Source organism: Cavia porcellus, unplaced genomic scaffold (genome assembly GCF_034190915.1).
Source record: "Cavia porcellus strain 051 isolate PalLab524CR breed Dunkin Hartley unplaced genomic scaffold, mCavPor4.1 scaffold_30, whole genome shotgun sequence".
Lineage (NCBI taxonomy): Eukaryota > Metazoa > Chordata > Mammalia > Rodentia > Caviidae > Cavia > Cavia porcellus.
Window position 1 is genome coordinate 46,436,708 of NW_026947513.1, and position 22,584 is coordinate 46,459,291.

At 40.6% G+C, this 22,584-nt stretch overlaps 1 protein-coding gene across 10 annotated transcripts in view; it reads left to right on the forward strand.

Annotated features, from left to right (window-relative positions):
* Slc4a4 (solute carrier family 4 member 4) overlaps positions 1-22,584 on the forward strand; it is a 329,139-nt gene that overhangs the window by 289,101 nt on the left and 17,454 nt on the right. For all 10 annotated transcript variants that reach the window (XM_063240311.1, XM_063240312.1, XM_063240308.1 and 7 more), the window contains 4 exons: positions 2,958-3,071; positions 4,816-4,977; positions 16,861-17,039; positions 18,289-18,361. In XM_063240311.1, coding sequence (XP_063096381.1) covers positions 2,958-3,071; positions 4,816-4,977; positions 16,861-17,039; positions 18,289-18,361 — 528 coding nt within the window. The remainder of the gene's footprint in view (positions 1-2,957; positions 3,072-4,815; positions 4,978-16,860; positions 17,040-18,288; positions 18,362-22,584) is intronic.

The window sequence follows — 22,584 nt, forward strand, 5'->3', positions numbered from 1 at the left end:
TTTTCTAATATTTTTTTTCTTCAGGTATTCGAAAATGAGCATACATTAATTTTATAAAAGAAAATACACATTTTAAAGAAGATAAAATCATAGATCCTTTAGACATATGTCTGATGGTTAGTTTGCTACACAGTCCTTGTTCAATCATAAAATTGTGAAAGCATTTTTAAAGTAGGAATATAACAACATTTATTTCTAAAATGAATGACTAGCTTTTCAAGAGAGGAGTTGGAAAGGTAATACTTATTTGGATCTGAGAGCAAGATTTTGGAACAAGATTTGGGTTATATTTTAAATGGAGGTATAATTTACAAAGTAAAATACACACATTAAGTGTATACGTTTTGACAAATGTTTACATTTGTTCAACCAACATGCAAATGAAAATTCAGTTGGTATGTTGGGATGAAAAGAAAGATCATTTCTCTGTAGACATTAGCATGCCTTCAGTAATTGCTTAGCACAATTTAGAGGGTACTTTCTATTGTTGGCACTTAATCTGTGCCTTGATCTCTCTCTCACAAAATATATGGGACCAAGTGCAACACTCCACAGTTGGACCTTCAGTAATGGTGCCCAGTCTGTCCTATTGGCTTTGCAGGGTGTTCAACACGGGAGGCCGGAAAGGCTTCCTCACGCATCTGAAAAAGCACTGCCTCCCAGGGGCTGATGGTGAAGCAGAAACTAGTTGGGCGGCAGGTATAAACCCTGTAGGAATTTCTACCAAAGAATTGCAGATTGAATTCATTTGCTGTATTCCCTATTCCCCTTTGTCTGTTTGAAAGAAAAAGAGTCTTTTCTTTTAATACTCTTTTCTTTTGAATAACTTGTAGTGTGTATTTGAATGGTCGGTTAGATTTGCTAAGGAGGCCTAGGAAAGTAATAAATAAAAACTGCTTTTCTTTGCCTTTGCAGTGGACTCTAGCCCTCCAAAATTTATAACCTTTGGACAAGGATGGTTGAAATATCCTAACGTGTTCCTGAAACTACTTTATTTGACCAACTTTTACTCTGTCATGTGGACTGCAAGTGTCAGCATTACTTGCACTCAATTTAAGAAATAAGAGTTTCTTCCAGTACTGAGGCCTCAGGACGTACACTTTTCTCCTGTAATTCCAGATCCTTCCAAACAAAATTAACCTGAGTAGCCATCCCATATTATTGTTGGGCTTTTGCTTTTTTCTGGCAGTTGAAGGTTCATCTCAAAATCTATCTGGCAGTAGATCATTTAATTATTCCAGTGACTCTCTACGGCCAACAGACCTTCTAGAACAAAAAATAGCTGAGGTCAAGTTATCTAAGCCTTATATTAATCTCTTTTATGGCTCACTTTATTTAATTCTTATTTTAAACCAGTAAAGTTGTAGGTGACTTTCTTTTGCAGGTGTAATTAAAGCTAATAAAGATAAGTATTTATATAGATTGCAAATCATGGTGCTGGAATTCCAACTCAGATATGCTGACTGTAGAAACTGTGTTACTCACCCCTGTACTACGTTTTCTCCCTAAACCAATCCCTGCCATCTGTTTGTTCTGAAAACTATTGTGTGTAACTAGTTTTAACTTACTTCTGAATGGTGCCCCAGCCTGCTTTCTGTTTCTTGGTATGCACTTCTCAAGAAAGCTAATCCTAGCAGAGTCTGGTCCTCCAAGATGGAGAGGAACTCCCAGCCAAAAGAACCACATTTGTTCCTGCTGTTTGTCCGTAGCCAACATTCCTGACCCCTAGTAATAGACAGGAGTGGAGGACCTCTTGTTTAGCATACACACAGTGCCAAGTGATGTCCATTCCACACTTCTGTTTCTGTTGGATCTGTGGAGACAGTGGGTCCACTTCTCTTTCAGAAGCCCCTTTCTCCTGAGGCTACTCAGCCTATTGTAGATCTCTCTTCTTTTATCTAGCAGCATTGGAAAATTTACCCTTTTCTTGAGATAATTTCATGAGCCCTGAATCAACCCTGATTTTACCTAGGAGCAGACTTCCTTGTATGTAACTTGGTTCTGAGATTTTGGAGACATTGATCTTGTCTGTTTTATTCACTGTGATGTCCTTGAAACCTAGGAAAATATAAAGAACTGAGTGAATTCTTGTTTAACAATCAAGTCATACGCTGTCCTCAGGTGGGACCCTGCTTGTGCCCTGGCACTGTGCTCAAGCCCCAGTAGAGCCACTGGAGACTAAAAAACTGCAGCCTCAAGCAGCTCAGTGGTCCTGTGCTCCTTAGTGAACTGTGGATAGTCATTCTGCTCCACGGCATGGGAAAGGACACAATTTAGTCTCGTGTTCCATGGAAGCCCAAAGAAGGGCATAGAAATTTGGACAGCAACTCAATAACAGTGACTATACTTAAGTGGCAGACAGCAAAACTCCACATACCAGAGACATTAAGCACCAGCTTAGAATGAAGAAAAAGATGTTTTGCAGGGTGTTAATACAGACATTTCTCTCCTCATTTGATGTTACTCTTGATCTTGGTGTTTGTCTTACTTAGTAGACTAGAACTGATAGATTTGTGCTATTTCCAGGTTAATTTATGGAATATTATATTATTTACTTTTCATGACAATGTCTCCTCAATAAACAGAACTTGGTTCTTTGTGTAGTGTGCACATAGGTATCATTCTTAGTTGTGTCTTTTCTGATGGGCAAAGGAAAATTGCTTGTGCACTATTTCAGGTACATGTTATGTTTGCTCTCTTCTGAGTGCGCACAGTCGCATGCAGACACACACACACCTTCCTGTTGTGTAGAATTATATTACATCTGACCAGGTGATAAAGTAATACTAAAGAAATTGTTAAAATCTATGTGTGGTGTGACAGCTTTGTCAATTTATTGATGAAACTGTTACTATAAATTGTTTGCCAACACAGGGCTCTTGACTCAGTTGAAACACAGGCAAACTCTATGTACCTGGTGATAAATGACCCCATTTTTTCTTTTTTGTTTTTTCTAGGCAAGAAAGCTGATCAGCGATTTTGCCATCATTTTGTCCATTCTCATATTTTGTGTAATAGATGCCCTAGTTGGTGTGGACACTCCAAAACTAATTGTGCCAAGTGAGTTCAAGGTAAGTGAAAGCTTATCTCTCAGCTGTTCTTTGAACTCATTGGCTTTGTTTCTTCTCTCTTATTCTAGTTTGTTCTCAGTTTTATACAGTTATCCACTTCTCTTTTTATCAACATAGTTCTCTTATTAGGCTCATAAATACATTTGGTAGAATTTTTTCACTAAGATTAAAAGCAAAGACTAGGATCAAATGTATGGCTCATGTTATACTGACTTATTTTAAGATAACATAGAATTACAAAATCTTCCTTATACTGTTAAATGCTCTTAAGTATTTGGAGTATACATTATCACCTGAATCCACATAATTATTCTAGGGAGAATGCAGCATAACTGACTTCACTTTTATTTCATAAAACTGAGGTGAAAAGTCACAAAAATTAAGGAAAATGCCCAAGCTTGCTGGACCAGTGTGTCAGGGATGAGAGTCCACATCCCTAGTTCAGTGTTCTCACACACAGCCCAGCTGCCTGCCAGACACACGCACCTGCGAGGTAGATTTTAAATGTTATAAAGAAAGTATTAGAATTATTTGATTCTATTTTGATATGCAGATGTAAAGGGTAAAATCTACATTTCATTCATTTTGAAATTATCAATCTTCCATTGTAAGTCTTTTGCTTATTTTCTAAAATAATTCTCCCTCTCTCGACAATCAAGATGATACATGTGCTAAGATATATCAAGCACGCTGCAGCTTTAGTGTAGTAACTACTTGGTGGGGAAGGGATAGACAGACAGACAGATATCACAGCAGATAATGTCTTTGGCATTGTCTTTGCCATCAGGTATTTGTCAGCAAGTTCTCATTCAATGAGTCATCATTAGTTCATTGAAGCCCACGTTTATGAAGTGTTTACATGCGGTCAGGCTTCATACTGGGGACTCAAAGTGCATTGATGAGCCAGCCGCCTGCACTGTGCACCCGCCATACAGCAGGGGGGTGAAAGGTGGATCACCTCAGAGATGCCGTGAGGAGGGAGGTGTGTGGTGGGGACACGCCAGAAGAGAAACAGACTTTCTCCACAGAAAAGCTGTAGAAAGTGAAGTGAAGATAGCATCTATTTCTTTATTCGCATTATTTAAAATAAGGTACAAGCAGTTTTTTCCTGTGATAGGAATATATGATCTATTGAGAGAAGATGGACTGAAAACTGGGAAAAAAATCCTTTTTTTCCCATTTTCCTGATATTTCTGAGGATTTAATCAGTTCTGGATATTTTTTCATACCTAAAGTAAAAAAAGATCAGAGTAGTTGTAACATATAAAAATATTTATAGTTCTTTATATGGTATATTACAAAATCTGTCATAATCTGACAGTAGTATAAACAGCTTCAGTATAATTGCTAAAATTCAGAAATAAAATTCATGATGAGCTTTATAATGCCTTGCTATTTCTTTATTGAATATTATTTTTGGGATTGTCTTCTAGTCACTCCCTTAAGCTTAAATCACTGTCTTCTATCCTAAGTCCTTTTCTTAAATTATCCCTGATACATAACAAGGGACCCCCAGCTACTTTAGGATCCCATAGTTTTCCCTTCTTTTCTTTAAATATTATCTCAGAAATAACATCCTTTGGGGAGATTTTTGGTGAATACTCTTTCTCCAGCCTATAGCAGTTTCTGTGTTGTCTCCCGCTAAATAAAAGTATGTATAAGGATACATACACTGATTTTCATCAAGTAGCACACAAACATTAACTTGATTTTGTTCTGAGAAGTGTTGTCTTTCTGCTCTAAGCCAACAAGTCCGAATCGAGGCTGGTTTATCCCCCCGTTTGGAGGAAATCCCTGGTGGGTGTACCTGGCTGCCGCTATCCCAGCGTTGTTGGTCACCATCCTGATTTTCATGGACCAGCAGATCACTGCGGTCATTGTAAACAGGAAAGAACATAAGCTCAAGGTAAGTATTTGTAATTACAGTTATCATTGTAAACATTGGTTCAAAACCAAGAGAGCTGTATTGGAAGTTAAGCTGTACCTAATATTGCTTAAGTCTTGGTAGAATTAATGACCACCTCAGGTTGACACAGGTCCTTGATGTGGTATCTTAGAAAAAACACATTTATTTGCCAAAAGTGTTTCAAGTCGTGTTTCTATCACTATCAAAGAGAAAATGTAATTTAATGCTTAGTGTAGTCATCCCACCTCTGATTCTAAAGTGAAAGTTGTCCTTCATGACAACAATGATAAGGAAAGACTTCAGCAAAGCGTACTGAGCACCGGCTCTGTTAAGTCAAATCAAGTTTTTTTTCTTTTATTCAAAAATTTTTTGAGGAGCCTGAGATATTACTCAGTGGTAGAAGGCTTTCTTGGTTTGTACTAGGCTCTGAGTTTAATTTCTAGCATCACTAAAAAATATTGTACATATTTATGAGATTATGTTTGATAATTTGCAATGCATAATGGTCAAATCAGGCTAATTAGCAGTTCTGCCTCCTTAAACATTTATAATTTGTGTGTGTTGGAAAATAAAATTTATTCTTAAAGCATATTCAGGCAGTTCATAATTATAAGTTACTGGTAATATCTTCAATATTTTTCCTGTCTTCAAATATTTCTCATAGGATGGTACAGTCCACAAAGTAGATGAGAATACTTTATTTTGTACATTTTAGGTTTTTAAAAAATTAGCTTATGTGCTTAAAGAAAATGCTTAGTGGTCTGGGCTATCTTTCAAGAGGGCAGCCTAAGATGGTGTCACCTTATATAATGTTTCTCCAACTCCAGTGATTTTTTAGGTCACAAAGCATTTCAAAAATACCATTTGGGAAAGTGAAATATGAATAAAAAACTGAGAACTATAAGTGCATGGGTATCTGCTACAAGCCAGGCTATGTTTGTAGTACATATGAACACATTAACTTTTTATAACCCATATATAAAGGAACTACTAAAATGCATTAGAGTCAGTCAGCCAGGAGCAGGAGAGGAAATTACTTAGATGGAGTTCAGCAGGGCACTAGCAGAAGGAAAACTCCAGGAAATGTGAAGGAAATTTGACTGTATCCAGGAAATTTGACTCTAGGTACCCACTGGACAAAGGAATAAGAATTCAGGCAAACTGTCCAATGGGAGCTGCGGATCCTGTCGAGAAAGGTGTAAATCCACGAGAGGGCTGGGCAAAGAAGACTCTCACATGTTTTGCTCTAAGAAGTGATGTTTAGGTTTTGAAAGTTTTGAGGGAGAGTAAGCTGAGAGTGATGAAGTCATCCAAAGTATGTGACTCATTTCTGAAACATTGAAGACTATCATCAGATCCTTGGGGTGCTGGAGTATGGGGTACATCTCTGCTGCATTGATGTTGGTATTGCTGGAGGACAGTACAGGACAGGGTGAAGTGTAAGACCATGGGAGAATGGAAGTCACACAGGAAGAGACGTTGTCCTCCTGGGAATCAGCTTGAGAACAACTTGAACATCCAAAGAAGGCAGTTTGTAGGATCATGACAATAAGTTATATACAGTCTCACCTAATGTGAGAAGTTAGAGAAAGGGACTTTCACTGAAGGACAAACATCTTGTTGGACATGGTAGTGCATGATTGTAATCCTAGCACTCTGAGAGGCTGAGGCAGGAGGATCCCAAGATCAAGTCCAGTCTGGGCACTTTAGCGATTTAGGGAGAACTTGTTTCAAGAAAAAAACAAGTTCCTTACTTTAAAACTGATCATTATTTTAAAAATTACTTACTACTCTACTATTTTATTTTCTCATTTTTTTTCATGTGTTTCAAATGACCCTGTTTAGAATATTCTCTTTTTATCTCAACTGTTTTCCATGCATAGTGTTTTCTTACCAGGACTTACACAGTTTTGCCTGGATGGTATTTGGTGATCAACTCATTCATTTTTGTTTGCCTGTGTTTTTGTCTTACCTTCATTCTTAAAAGGTGCTTTCTCTAGATATATAATTTTAGGTTGAAAGATATTTTCTTTCAGCATTTAAAAGCTATTCTTCATTATTTCAAATTTCCTTAAAAGTGAACGGTTGTATAATTTACATCTTTATGCATTTCTTTTCTTTTTGGCATTTTTATTGTCTGTTTGTGTTTGTTTCGAAGTTTCACTTCAATTTGTATGGGCACAGATTTCATATACTGGATGTTTTTGGCCTCCTGAATCTGAATACTAGTATCACTTACCATTTACAGAATTTTATAAGTCTTTGACCTATTCAAATTCTAATATGTGTTTCTGGAATTCTAAATATAAACCTATTATACATTCCCATCTTGTGCTTCTTGCCTGTTAACCTTTTTTTTTTTTTCTTTTATTTGTCTTTTTGAGAAGAGTCTCGCTATGCAGTTCAGGCTGTTCAGGCTGGCCTTGAGCTCACTTTGTAGCCCAGGCTGGTCTCAAACTTGCAACAATCCTCCTGCCTCAGCCTCCAGAGTGCTGGGATTACAGGTGTGAGCCACTACACCTGGCTGTTAACCTTTTTTTAAAAAAGGTTTCTGTCCTTTATGTTCTCTATGATGTGTTTTGGTTAATTTTTTCAGATCGTCTTGCTTTTTGTGTGTTTTCTAGACAGAGAGCTAGTATTCCACACATATTACCAAAGTCTGCTAAACATGTAAATGTTTAATGTATGGCCTTCCAGAGAAGATTTCTAAAAGTGCCATAATTATGATCAACTTTAATATGTAATTTATTTGTTTAATCAAGATCCAAATAAAGTCTGTGTATTATTGTGACATCCTCATACACTCCTAATCCGTGCCTTTCCCTTGCCTCTCCTTTGTTTGCCTTGGAAGTTGTTGTTGAGGACAGAGGAGGTTGTTTGCTGTTCTGCTTATCTTTGCTGCACACAAGTCACCTGATAATTTCATGTCTTAGCAGAATAACAAGAGTGTTTGCTGTCATCCACCTCCCTGGTTCCTATCACCTGTCTCTTGGTTTTCTCTGCGGATTATTGTCCTCTGGGTCTCTTGTCCAAGAAGAACCCTGGGCTCTGGGCTGCCGCAGCTGCGTCAGGTGGTGAGAAGGAGCTGGGCTGTCCTCAGGGGTTCCCGCGTCCACGTGGCACATCCTGCACTTGCTGCCCTCCTCACTGCCTCCACGTGTCTGTGCCTGTGTGCATTCATTTGTAAAGCACCCACCACACTCACGCACACACCCGTGTGTGAGATATGTGAGTGAACACCACCCGCTGCGTGGTGCCAGTCCTTCAGGGCCTTTCTCCTTGTGGCTGCTGGATCATCACCTGCAGTGCACGGCAGCCGAAACAGTTTGTATCTGCTGTTGGGATGGCTCTGCTTCCTCACTTTCCAGGTAGCCACTTGCAGGGGAGACCGCCTCTGAAGGCTTGGAAGGGAATCTGCCTTTTGAGCAGAGTAACCGCAAAGCCACAGTGAGAAAAGCACATGAGATATGGAGTATTTTCCAGTCATTTTTGGAAAGTAAAATCTGCCAAATTTAAATGGTCTTTAGGGGTGGGGCAATATTCAGGGTACAATCACTTGAAAACTACACTTTTGCCTTGAGATTTTCTGGGCCACAGAACTAATGTGAATTCTAGCCCCAAACCTAGTGCAGACTTACAGTTAGAAATCTCCTTGGGTTTTTCTCTTCTCCTTTGGCATTATACTAATGAAGTACCACGGTGAGGGAGGTTGGTATTCTTGCTGGCTTTCTCGATAGACTATTTTTTTCTACAAGATGTTTGCTGTGTTTTGTTGACCATTTTTAAATGTTTTGAAAGGCAAATAGATGTTGACTAATACATCTTTATTCTGAAAAAAAAAATTGGAAACAAATTCCTAATTATAATCTATGGTTGGCTACAGTTGTTACGTACCTTTGGAGGTGAGCACATGCTTTTTTGCCCATTGTTTTCTTATTGATAAATGCTAAATTTACAATTTACCAAATTTAGGATTGACAAAATATACAAAAAATTATTTTGTATCGCTCCTATGAACATTAGAGAGTTGAGTTATATTTGCCTCACAGGATAAGAGTTGAGTATATAAAATAAGTTTTCATCACTTTTAGATGCTTATTTGAAATCATTTTGTTGCATCGTGATAGTCATAGAAGAAGTGCCAGATTTTTTTATCATACATCTGATGATGTCAGTGTACATTTCGTCATGAATCAAAGGATTTTCACTCTGAAAACCGTCGCGTTCATGTTTTGTCAGGAAATGAAAGCTGTGGAATATGATGAATGGAGGTTCTGTGTGAAGTTGTAAAGGACTTTAACTGCTGTGAAATGGCACAGAGGAGAACTCTGACGCAGTAACAGGGGATGTCCTGGTGACATCTGCTCGGGCTGTGTGTGGGTGGCACTGGCTGGCTGGCCTGCTTAACATGGGATCTCCTTCCCACTCGGGTGAGCCCCTCCGTGTGCACCGGGGAGCTGGACTTCTTTTAGCCATCGTGGCTGCTTGTGTCCTGCATTATCCCTGCAATGCTGAGAAGCAAACTGCACTTGGCATGATCACGATTCCCCCAAAGTCTCCTGAGTCAGTACAGAGGCGGCAGCAGTGTCAGCACCAGAGAGCAGTGCCAGAGAAACTCCTCATGAAGGTGATTTCTGGCGATCGTAGATTGGGTGTGGGAGGGAGCATCACTTAAGACAGAATCGAGAAAGAGATATTAGATAGCAAATATTAGATATTAGATGGCAGCAAATTTTCCCTGATATGTTTGTGGTTATGGTCTTAATCCAAATGTGTGGGTTTTCCCATAACTTCCAGATCCCTACCTGGCCCTTTTTCCTTTCTAGTCCTGCTATCATAACCTAAGAGCCAGTCCTTTTATTTCGTCTACATTTTTGTATCGGGTTAGTCATGAAATAATAGCCAACTTTCCTGGATTCATTCTAAAAATATTATTTTTTAAAAAACTTTCACTCCTACGTGTTAGTTCTACGTTTCTAATTCTTTATACCTTGGCTTTCCAAACTTTTGCCTCCTGGAGAATATCTATTTTCCCAGCTGTGATTTTAGGCACCTTGTGAGATGACCTCAGTCCGCTTCTCCTGAAATCTGAGTGTTCATCCTGCTTGGTGCTCTGGCTGAAAAACCGTTCTCCCCACTCTCCACTGGTTGCTGTTCATCGAAATCTTCCATAACAGATATTCCAAATACAAAACCTCTCCAGGTCACCTTCATGTGCCCTGACTCTAATTTGCATTGCTTTTCGTTTGCATGTTTTTCTTAATACTCTTGTATTAGTTTATGGCACTAGTCATGCAGTATCTTCCCCGCATCTACTTTGTATGATTACCTTATCTCCATGTCTGGGCCAAAATGCAAGGCCCACTATTTATTTTTCTGTGCAGCTCCTTGGTGGCCTGCCACAATCCCACATGGTAGACTCAATTAGAACATACAGTGGGAAGGTTTTGTTGTCTTTGGTTGAGACGGGTGATAGCTGAAAAGTAGGCTGCTTATCTGCCTCTTACAGTGAGTGTGGTGTGGTCAGAGTTGCTCAACTGTTATCATTGCAGGAGTGTTTGTGGTTCATCCTAGACACAGACACACTCAAGTGCCTGCCCTGGTCTCCATGCCTGTGGTCCCTTCAGTTTAGAGCACATTATAATTTTTGCATAAGTTGGGATCGCCTCCTCTGATTGTGAGCCCTTGGGTGGGAGGTATTACATCCATGTGCCATCCATACATACACACACATACACACACACACACTCCTAACAAATACTCCATCTTATCCGTTACTGTCCTAAGAGCCAGCATGTTGTCTGATGTGAGTGGGCGCCTAGCATGATGTTTTCTTGGTATCTCTGCATGGATGTGTGCTGCTCCTGACTCTTCCTGTGTTATCATCTTTGTGTCAAATGTGAACTTCAAGTTGCTAACTAACCTTTTTCTTTTGTAGATTTCTGATTTTCCGTTGACTCATTCCTAAATTATTTTTTCTTCTGTGTTAACAAACCATCTTCAATTTCAAAGGATAATACAATTTCACTCAGTGTCCTTGTATTTAAAGTAGTCTTGTTTCAGAAAATAGAACATCCTTCAGTTTTATAATCATGGAGACAGTGACATTTGTAGACTTTGAAGAACTGAGCCTTTTGAGCAATTATTGAGTGCTTGCTGTGTACAAAATGTATTAAAATGTTGAAGATAATTGTTCTTTCACAAAGGAACTTACTGGATTTTCCCCATTTACCAGCTTGATCTATCATTTAGGTTGGAATTAGGCAGGCCTGCCTTTGCAATTTGTCCTTTGCATATACATTAAATCATTTGTTTTCATGTCTGACTGCATCTAATAATCTGCATTCACTGAAAGATGGGCTTGCTTTTTTAAATTTAACACAGATAAATGTTCGATAAATATAATAGTTTCCTGTGGAAAGATCTGAACAAATTCAAAGGCCCAGAGCAGAAGGCTGGTATATTAAGGCAGAGAGAGCAGGCAGTGTGACTGGACCAGAGGGGGATTAGAAATAGAGACAAAGCCGAAGTTAGTGAAGTCCGATGATATGAACACAATTTCTCCACTGCTGCATTCTGGGCAGTGTGAGTAATTTTTGTTGGTGCTGACCATCCTGCACATGGTGGGATGATACATGGGGTTATAACACCCCGAAACATCTGCAGACATTGTCAGATGCCTGCAGGGAAGCTGGAATCTGAGGAACACTGGCTAAGAGTTCATAGGGAGAGGAAGCTGCTGTATACACATTGAAGATTCCACAGTGTTCAGAGATGAGGAGCCGTTGAGGGTCTTGGGCAGAAAACCCCTTGTAATGCTCAGGGTTTAGGGAGGTGAGTCTTTCAGGAGAGTGAGCTGTTAGGGACAAGGGCACAGCAGGGGCTTGGTGGCAAGGGCAGCCCTGAGTGCTGAGGAGCCCTGGGCAGTGAGGAGTGCGGATGTGAAGCAGAGCTGGGTGTAAGCTGTGGAAGAGCGGAGCTTGACGCACTCTGAAGAATGCACAGCACGCAGGAGCAGCTTCTCCGGTGTCAGTGTTGGCTCCTGAAATCTTCATGACAGAAGTTCGGGGTGTAGTGTGGTTTGCAGCACAGCTTTTACCATTCTTCCTAACAAATATATATGCCAAGTTCAACGTGTGGTGGACGCGAGCCTGGACGAGGTAAGCTCTGTACTTTGAAATTCAGCAAAATAAAGTTGTTGCTTTTTCCTCTTTGGACTTAATCTTCAGAACTCTTCCCCTCTGCTGTTACTTTAAGCTGCATAGTCTTCTGCCTGGATTGTGAGTCTCCTGTCTGGTCTCTTTCTTCACACTTGACCACTTTCCAATACAAATTCACAGAGCCATACTTCTAAACTGAAATTGGATCCTGTCACTTTTCTGCCCAAAGCCTTTCACTGAGTTCCCATTGTTCTTAGGGCTAAAAAAATTCCAAAGTCTTTTCAGCAAAATGTAAAAGATCTTAACCTCTTTAACCTGGTTTCCTATCTCTCTCATCTCTTTTGCATCAGCTCTATCTCATTTCCTCAGAATGGTCCATCACCCATTTTGCCTTTTGTGCTGCTTGCTTGTATCAGCTCCCAGTTGGCTGTAGCTCACTCAGGACTCACGTAAGCGCTACCTTTTGTGCAGAGCATCATCTCTGACTTCAGGCTGAGTGTGGTACCTTACACCCTCCTGGTGTTCCTTGGTATGAGTTCATCCTTCCTGCAGCCCTTTAGAGCTGATGTATCAAGGCCTACTGATCTGGCCCTGCCACCACAGTAGACCACTCCAGGGCAAGTGTGGCAGTGGTAATTCTACTTCAAGAGTCCAGCAGGTCCTTTGAATGAACAGATTGATATTGATCTGCAAGATGCTTACTAGAATGCTGACTCTGGTGGATTCTACACGAGGTGCTAGAGTTTCAGTGATGAACAAAAGCCACCCATGGTCTCTGTCCTTACGGAGCTTCTGACTCCTGAGGTAGAGAAGTGGAACTCATATAATTATGGCTGGTGCCAGGAAGGGGAAGTGTGTTTCGAGGGTTTGACCTAGGCTAGGAGATGCAAAGAGCTTCCAGAGTGTTTTATATATTGAGATATAAGACATTAATAAGAATTAGCCAAGTGCTAGTGGGTGGAGGAAGAGTTTTCAGGTGGGCAGAGGAATCATTGTGGTTCCAGATAAAGGAACCTGGCAGAGTGGATGGGTCTGTGTGATTACAGTGCGAGGGGAGTTGAGGCTGAAGAGGGAGGTGGAGCAGACTAAGCAGGCCTTAAGAGGTGGCTATTTTTCCCTTCTTAAGAATAGTGAGAACAGATGGGGGAATGTTTGAGGCAGCTGAGGTAGTTAGAAATATAGGCAGTCAGACAGGCCTGGGCCCTTGAAGGAGCCAGTGATGAAGGCCAGTTACCTTGCAGCCTTGGAGGAGACAGACACCTGTGCTGCAAGCCAGGTCTCAAGACCAAAGGCAAAAAAATTGCAACCACACCCTAATTATAAACATCAGGGATTGGTATTCTAAGTAGGTATGGACTGCCTTGAGGAAGCCAGGAGTCACCATCCCAGCCCTCTGCAGGAAGAGTTACTGCTCTTTAAGCGTGCCCATTTGCTATGTGACTCACTTCCCCATTTGTCTCTAATTTGGTCAATTTTACCTGAACGATTAATGTTACTGATTGACTGTAGTTCTGTCCCACCTCATGCCCAGTTGCTTTGTGAGTTCCTGTATTCTCCCCAGCTTGGCCCACCTGTCTCACCTCATGGTTTTTCTCTGTAAAAGTCCCTAGAAAAGACAGAGTCTTTGGCAACCTGCTCAGTACCTTTCTGTCTCTGTTTTAGACAGAAGCTTTCTATCAATAAATATATTCTTCTCTTTTAAAAAAGGAAGAATGAAAAGTGTCAGCATAGTGGAGAAAAAGAAGCCTCGGCGAGGGAGGTGCCAGGGATTGGATGCAGGGTCTTCATACTGAGTTATATCCTTAGCATTTTAATTTTTTTTTTTTTTTGAGACAGGGTCTCACTAAGATGTCCATTTGCAATCCTCCTGCCTCAGCCTCCCAGATTGCTAAGATTACAGATTGTGCTACCACACTCAGAGGAAATGATATTTTTTGGAAGAAATTATTTCAAGGAACACAGGATAATCATGTGTCCATAATTATTATACCCTAGAATTTTTATTTATTCTGATGATCATGCAGTTAGCTTCCTGTTCTGTGATCTGAAATCCTTTTCCACTCTCATTAGAGACATGTGCCTTCTTTGTGTTTGTCCTTGGTTAGCTAACTCTAGTTTGTGTCCATTGAAGGATCAAGAGAGCATCAAGCCAGCCCAGAGCAGTGTGCTGATGTTCTCTCATGCTAATGCTCTCTGGTTCATTGACCTGGCCAGCAGGTGCATCCTTAAATGATTTTAGATTCCCTAGTAACAGCACCAGGGAATATGCCTGTTGGCTGCTCTAATAGGACTTGAAGGCTTTGTCCTGAACAGAGCTTGAAGCCTTGTGATGGTTCAGCTGTTGTGCTCCCTCCTCCCCTGAGTGTTTCATATGTTTATCAGCTAACACAGCCTTCATTTTTATAAGGCTAGTTAAGAGTTTATAGTTGCCCTTTTATTGACAATCAACTGTGAATCATCTACTCTAATGGCTGAGGGATTCAGAATGAAAGAAAACCAAAAAGCACAGTCCAGGTGCTTACATACAGTTTAATATCGAAGATGGAGATACAAGTCAGACAGTGTGAATGCTGTGACAGAGAGACATGGAGAGCAGAGGACGTGAAGAAGATCTAACCTTCCTCACTTCACCAAACCTGGGCCGAGGCAGACAGATCATCAGAGAAGTCAAAGCTAGCTTAGCTGCTGAGGGCAGGTGAGCTGGGCGGAGGAAGAGCGACGTGAGTAGCTGGCCCCAGGTGGTGAGACCACATGGACAGATGCCCACACTGCGCTAGTGCGTGAGCACTGTTTGAGGAGCTGATGTGGTAGGAAGCAGTGCTCATGCTGGAGACCCAGGCAGGGAAACGGGAGGCTCCTCCGTAGGGTCAGCAGGCATGAGTTGGCAGGAGAGCTGGGATCTCACAGAGGCAGCTGGAGGCTCAGCCAGAATCTGCCCCTCCCCGTCTGCCGTGCAGCAGCGCCTTCTTCCTCAGGAACAGTGTTGGGAGCTCCCTGACTGGCATCGCTGTCCTCCACCGGCCTGTCGTGCCCAGGGCAGCAGTCAGAAGGCCGAGGACGTGACAAGTCATGTCACTCCTCCCTCCTTCTAAACTCTCCCACGGTTTCCCATTATTCTTAGTGTCCAAGCTGGAGCTCTTACACTTCTTAGTACTTGTTACTATTAGGATATGTGTATCTTAAAGAAGACAGTGTGTTTATGTGATTTTTTTGGTTGTTGTTTCCCTCCATAGACAAATTTCACAAGGGCGAGTATTGTCATCTCTTTTATTTACAGATATGTTACCAGCAGCTAGAACCACATTTGCAAGCCAGTATTTGTTGGAAGAATGAATGTCTGAGATCTCAGATCTAGCGTGATATTCGCTACCTTGGTCATTACTAATGTGTTTACTTCAGAGCATCCCACGCTGACCTTCCTTTCCCCTCCCTCCCTCTGCTCCCACACTTCACGATTTTGTTTCCTACATCTCTATAATATCTTTTTCCATGAGTAGATTTTTTTTTCTCAGCTAGTCCTGGACCAAATGAGCACAAACCTTTCTTCCTTGTGCCAAGACCTTTCACCTGCCACGTGCTCTCTGAGCACATGGCCAGAGCCAGGTGTGCAAGCACCTCAACCAGGGCAGAGTGGTGTCCTCACAGCATCTAACAAGATCTGAGTGAGAGCAGTCCTGCCTCCCTGGTGCTCATCACAACTGTGCGCTGGAAAGTGGCTTCTCTGTCCCGGGAAGGTTCCACTCTGACCCACAGGGTCACTTCCATGCTGTGAATTTTGACTGTTCTGTTCCCTCAGGCTCCCCATAGGGCCATCAAGCATTTGATTTCTTCATAAACAGAACAGAGAAATAGAACCATAGAATAACACTGTGGAGACATTTAGCAATGTTTATCTAAAGAGTAGAGGAACTAGACTTTTTGTTATATCGTCTCCTCCCGTGGTCAGTAAATGTTATTGTGACCCCTGGGCAATAGTTGAAGTCAACCTCTCTGACTCCAGAGCTATTATTTACCTTAGTGATTATGAGTAAGAGGTTGTTAATTACTGTCCTAGGCTGTGAAAGGTGGAAGTGGTCTTTATACCATATTGGAGTTGTTTGGGGATCTTTATTCTTTGCATACTCAGTACCATCTACTACGTATGCTCATTCATCAAACTGCTATACGCTGCCTAGTGGAGAAGCCAGAGCACCTGCTTCTCAGGTGCTCATTACCTTGACATCGCAACCTGTGTCAGTGCTACGGCTGCCTACATTCAGTGAACTGCTGCCATGTAATGAGTACTGCCAGCACCGTTTATGTTGCCGCAAGATACTTTGTCTGTATTACTTCATTGGACAGTCCAGTAATGCTTCCAAGTAGGCACATATCTACATTATTGCTTACAAAATTGGATGCACAGAAGTTCACAGTTAATAAATACTAAGTGAAGCAATACTTAAATCTAACTCCAACAGTGATTCACAGCCAGGAGAGTGGAGGAGGTATGTGCTATTGTGGCTGTAAGAGGAGCTGTGTGTGTAACTGCTAGAGGGTGGAATACAGTGCGCAAGAGAAAGTTTCTTTCCTCTAATATCTTACGAAGGACCTACTTTTACCTTCTAATACTTTTACCAAGAAAATGAGTTATTTTCTTCTGGTATTCTTTAGTCCCACTGGGGCCTATTAACTAGCTGTCAGCTGTGAGTGTTTCCCCACACAGTGACATTACCTCTCTCCACAGAAAGGAGCTGGATATCACCTGGATCTCTTCTGGGTGGCCGTCCTCATGGTGGTGTGCTCCTTCATGGGCCTCCCGTGGTATGTGGCTGCTACTGTCATCTCCATCGCTCACATCGACAGTTTGAAGATGGAGACAGAGACTTCTGCACCTGGAGAGCAGCCGAAGTTTCTAGGAGTGAGGTGTGTACAGTAGAGGAAAGTGGTTTATTTGCCTGGGACAGGGTCTCCCTATGTACCCCAGGCTGGCTTCAAACGTTTGGCACCCCTCCTGCCTCAGCACCCACCAGGTGCTGGGATTACAGGCATGTGCCACCACACCTGGCAGGAAAATGGTTTTTCAGAGTATGTTGAACATCTTTATTTCCTAAGGAAATGCGTGGGTTTGAAGGAGGTAGAGCTGTGATAATTAATTTATCCAGAAAGGATTTTTAATTGCTTCTCAGCCTTTTGGCTAAGATCAAGTGCAGAAAGGACTTTAAATCAGAAAAGTTTTCATTAATTTTTTTCAGTTTACTTGTTTTTTGGTTCTGGGAATTGAACTTAGGACTGTGTACTCACTCAGCAGGTGCTGATGCCTTTGAGTTATATCCTCAGCCCAGCTTACTACTTACTGTATATAATTTTCCTTCGCTTAACAGAAGGCTAAATGATGCAACAGAAAATGTAGGTGATTTGGTACTTCAGTTCAATCAATTATACAAAGGTCCTAAAAGTTTTACATCTGCTCATGATTTTTGGGATTCTGTGAAGGAAAAGAAGTTCTTATTTTTAAGTCTGTTTCCTGTTTTCATAAGCCTTTTGAAACTCTGACCTACAGTTGTTGAATTTGGGAGCTCAAAAGGCTGGAGCAGAAGATCTCCATTCTGTGGAGCACTTTGTGCAACCACCCTGCCTCTCAGCACCAGCTTGCCATGAGCAGTTATGTTTCAGGAAGGAGGAGGAGCATGTTGGGTGGGAATCATATTTGTTATAAAGTACTTTTGTTGTAGATTTAGAAATTAGACTGCTGTGATTTATTGCATTTGTGAAATCTCCCTGAACTGTTTGTTAATTAGAATTTGGGGTGATGTAATATTTGTCTCCTAGGAAAGGAGATATAACTACACAATAGGACAAGTTTTAAAAAACTAAGGGGTTCCTATCATAGGCCAGAAATTAATTGATGAACCAAGTGGAAGTGATTTTCTTTCTTGAATTTAAAAGGAGCAAAAGCCCTAACAGAGTCACTTCTTTATGAATTTGAATTACATATTACAACGGTTTTAAGAAAAAATTTATAGTTATGTAGAGTTCATTTGATGTCCTTGAGGTACAGTTACATGACATCAAAAGCTTTTATAGCCGATTGGTTTGGTCAATGCATAGGAAAAGACTAGAGCATGTTTGCGAAAACAAGAAGTGGATCGGTAATCTTTTGATTTGATTTCAGGGAACAAAGAGTCACTGGAACCCTTGTGTTTATTCTGACTGGCCTGTCGGTCTTTATGGCGCCTATCTTGAAGGTAAATATGTGAAACACTGCCTCCTGCTTCTCATAACTCTGACAGACGTTTGGGCCATGAGGAACGAAGTGCTTGCGGGACTCTCATCAGGTCTATAGCACACTGAAGCAAGGGTCCGGTAGCAAGGGAACTTTTGAAAACAGTTTCTTTTCTTTTTTATCCTGTCACCCCGGCCTTACTACTCTTTCAGTTACTAGGTTAAACTGTAATAATTACCAATATTTAAACTTCCTGATCTGCACAAAGGACAGTTTCATACATTTCAAGCTGACTTCCCTCCCCACCATCCACACACAGATCTTTTGCTTTCTGCTCTTCAGTCCATTCCTACTTTTGTTATCCTCCATTTCCTCTTATAAAAGTCTCCTCTGCTCCTCCATTAGATTCCCAGAGAATATGAGTGTTTCTGGATGAATTTTTTCTTCTGGTCATTGAAACACAAGGCCCAGTAGGCTTTTAAAGGAAATGATTTAGTAAATTATAATTAGCTTTAGAAGTGAACTTTTGGAGAAGAAAAATTACCTGGTAGATTAGAAAGTCAGGCATCAACATATAGGTATGGTTATGGGTAGATATTTGTCTGGGTAGTTAAATAGAAACTATGAAAGCTTTTGAGCAGAAATAGGACCAAAGAAGGTCAATACATTCTTGCTCATAAAGTTTTTAATTTTCACTTATTAAACAAGATTATTAGGTTTTTAAATAGAGCTAATGCCAGTCAATTAATAATTTGTATCTTAGACTTTGTACCACAAAAATCACTCATAGATTTAACAACTCAAACCATCATTGTTAACAGTGTCTTTCCAGTTTTTTCTTGAAAATTTTTAGTTTTCAAAACTTTAATTTATGCTGTGTGGCTGATTCAGGCATATAATCCCAGCTCTCAGAAGGCCAACACAGGAGTATCACCATGAGTTCAAGGCCGGCCTGAACTGCATAATGAAAACTTGTCTCAAAAAGACAAAAACAAAAAATTTAATTTCAAGGTCTTTAATGCTCAGTTATAGAAGCGGTAGGGTAATATGTTCTTCTAAAGACTTCAAACAGTATACAGCTATAGATAGTGAAAAGTAGAAGCCTTCCATTTCTCTAGCAGATTTTGTATCAGTGGCAAACAGATGAATTTTAGGAACCTGAGACTGTATAATACCTTAACTTTAACCCAGAGGTGGCAAATCTTTTAGAGATGAGTACCCAAACTGCAACCCAAAACCCACTTACTTACCTCGAAGTGCCAACAATTAATTATTAATAACTATCAATTATTCACATTTGCAATCAAATGTGAATATTGAGGTTTTAGTTTAGAAAAAGCAGCCCATACAGCAATATCTTTTGTCTTAAAAGAAAAGCAAATAACATTAGATTTGCTACCACTGCTTTAATGTATATAGCTGACTTTGAGAGCATTTAGATTAAATTTATATTAGGTACACAATCCCTGGGAAACAGTTAAAATACGTAGTTATTCATCTTTTGTCCTTGGTTTCCATAATGTCAACTGTCCAGTTAAATTAATCTCGGGCTAAAGGACCGTGTTTCTCAGGTCAGAGAGAATTAAAATCAGCAGTAGCCTCAGATAAATTGTTTCTGGTTCTGTGCACGAAGACCCTAAAAGAGTACTGAGATTAGTTAGGTTCTGTGTAGACAGAAGGAAATCTCCTGTCACTGTAGCCAGTGCAGAGCAAGTTAGGGGTGGTTGAAGGTGAAGCACATCCCCGTGGGTGTCAGTGCATGAGCTGTGGGATTAGTGACAGGCATTGTGATCTCACAAGCAACCTGAAATCATCCAGAGAGGTGATCTGTGGAGCTCACTATGGACAGTTACGACCCTGTACTGTGGGCAGCCCTGCTCAGGGTCAGTTCTCCTCCTCTGGCTTTCCTAGTGCTTACTCACGCAAGAGGGATCAGGAGGCAGAACTCCTTTCATTAGTACAAGTTCACTTCTCACTGCCCGGGGTTTCATTCTGTCTTTTAGTTTTATATGATTTACTTCTATTAATAGAGTATAAATCTTAGTTCAGAGAATCTAGATGTATTCAAAAGTTTTCTTTTTTTGTATATCTGTTACAGCAAATTGGCTTTAGTCCTGGAGAAACTGTCAGTTGAGTAATCATGATTTCAAAGGGACACATAGAGCAGATACTGTATAAATTGTTATTTTTAGGAAGATTTGAAAAAAAAACTTGCATTTCCATAGTAACTCTTCCTGTTTTCTTACCCCATAACCAGGCTTGACTGCAGAAGCCTTCAAGTGGAAAGCTGGGTACTTTACAGTGATTCTTTACACTCCTGAGATGCAAGCAGTTAACATCTGCATGAAGAGGTTGAAATACAGGGCAGATGTAGGGGATCAGGGAGCGTGAGCTTGGTGTTTCTTTGACCTTCCTTGAGTAGTCCAGACTGTGCTCACCCTCAGCTGCTGGTGTCCACAACTGACACCATTTCCACCCAGCAACTTTGAATTAACTCAAAAAGATCATTGTAAAAATCAGTGCAAAAGTTAGTTCAGTCAACATTGTTAAGCACACTTGTGCCCAGTGTGTGGGAACTGAAGTAGTTTTGTCAATACAGATTAAAATGTGTTATGGAAAGCTATTTAAAAACAGCAAGGGTAAGATAGCTTAGAATTGGGAATGGGGATTTTTTTTACTTCAGTAAGTGAGGTTATTGCTAACTTCTGGAAACAAGGCTCAGTTGTTGCTTGATTTTAGATCACATTTCTCATCCTGTGGAGCTTGGTGAGTTTGTGCATTTGTCAGACATCGTTTGAAAAGTCACTCCTTAGTTTCTTTGAGAAGTTAGTACAGGAAGAAGCTGGCACTGAAGGTATAGTTTAATTAAAATCTAACTTGACAGTTAAGGCAAAGTCACCATTAATAATTAACCTCAGAATTCACACAAAGTAGTATCAGGGGTTACTTTGAAAAAGGAAACCCTTTTTCCTTTTCCAGTGACCATGTGTTTCTTAAAGGAGCAAGTGATAACTTCGGAGAACAGTTTTATTTAAGAGCCTGCCTTTGAAAAGCAGATCAAATGAAGGGGTGGGAGAAATGTGCACCTTCTTAAAATGAAGAGACTGTCTTCCCTGCCCAATTCCTTATTCCCTTGTAAGTTTAATGGTCGTGGATGAGCTTGGCAATTTTCTCTCATGCATTAAGCAGTATAGGTGCTTGTTCCCCATGCCTACTTATGCAAGCTTACTTTGAACTGAAGTTTATGAACCCATTCTGACCTCTGTGCTGAAATCTGTCTTTTATGTGGAAGGACATAAATATAGTGTATCAGCTTTAGTTCATGAGGGTACCCCTTGGCCCTAGACAGCTACAGTCATTCTTGCCTCAAAGTGTTGAATCTCACCGCTGATTCAGTTTAGACTGCTGGGAAGCAAGGTAGACTGGCTTCCCAGGCTGGGCTAGTGGCTTCCACGCTGTTTCTGCATTGGAAGAAGGCCTGTTATCCCCCAGAAGCTTGTGGGGAGACAAGGAGACAGAAGAACAGTGAAAAGATGAAAGACTATTCATCGAGCTTACTTTCCTTTTTTTTTTTTTTTTTTTTGGCAAGCCTCAAGAAACAAAGATCAAATAAAGTTCACTGGTACTTCTGTTCTCTGTGCTTGAATTAGTTTGTCTTTAACATGAGGCACGGCCAAACTTTATCTTTAATTTTTGTTTAGTGTTCTAAAGTGTGGAAGATAGCATTTAATTTGTACTTGGCAGATATTATTTGAGCTCCTACAATATGTCACGCTCTGCTCATATCAACGAAGCAGAGAAACATGATCATGATGATGACAACACAAGGAAGATAATGGAGAGGAAGATGATGATGTGACTGCTAGCGTTTGAATTTGGCATTGAATTCAGGACTCTGCACTGAGTTTTACAATTTAGTTCCCCCAGTGACATCTTCAAAACAGACACTAAAGTTACCTCCATCTACAGACAGGAAAAAGTTATGAATAATTAACGCACCAAGTTGTGGACTTCTTAAGTAGTAAAGCCAAGATTTGAACTCAGCCAGCTCTAACAGTACAAGCTAACGTCATAATCCTCATGATTTGTCACCCTTTAAAGCTTCCTAATTCTCTTATTATGGAGAAAAATATGACATTTTCCTAAATTCATCCAACAGTGAGCTTTGAGTTTTTCCAGTGTTCAGAGATGAGCATGCAAGTTAACAGCCTCTTCATCAGCTTAGATTTTTAAGACTTTAGGAGA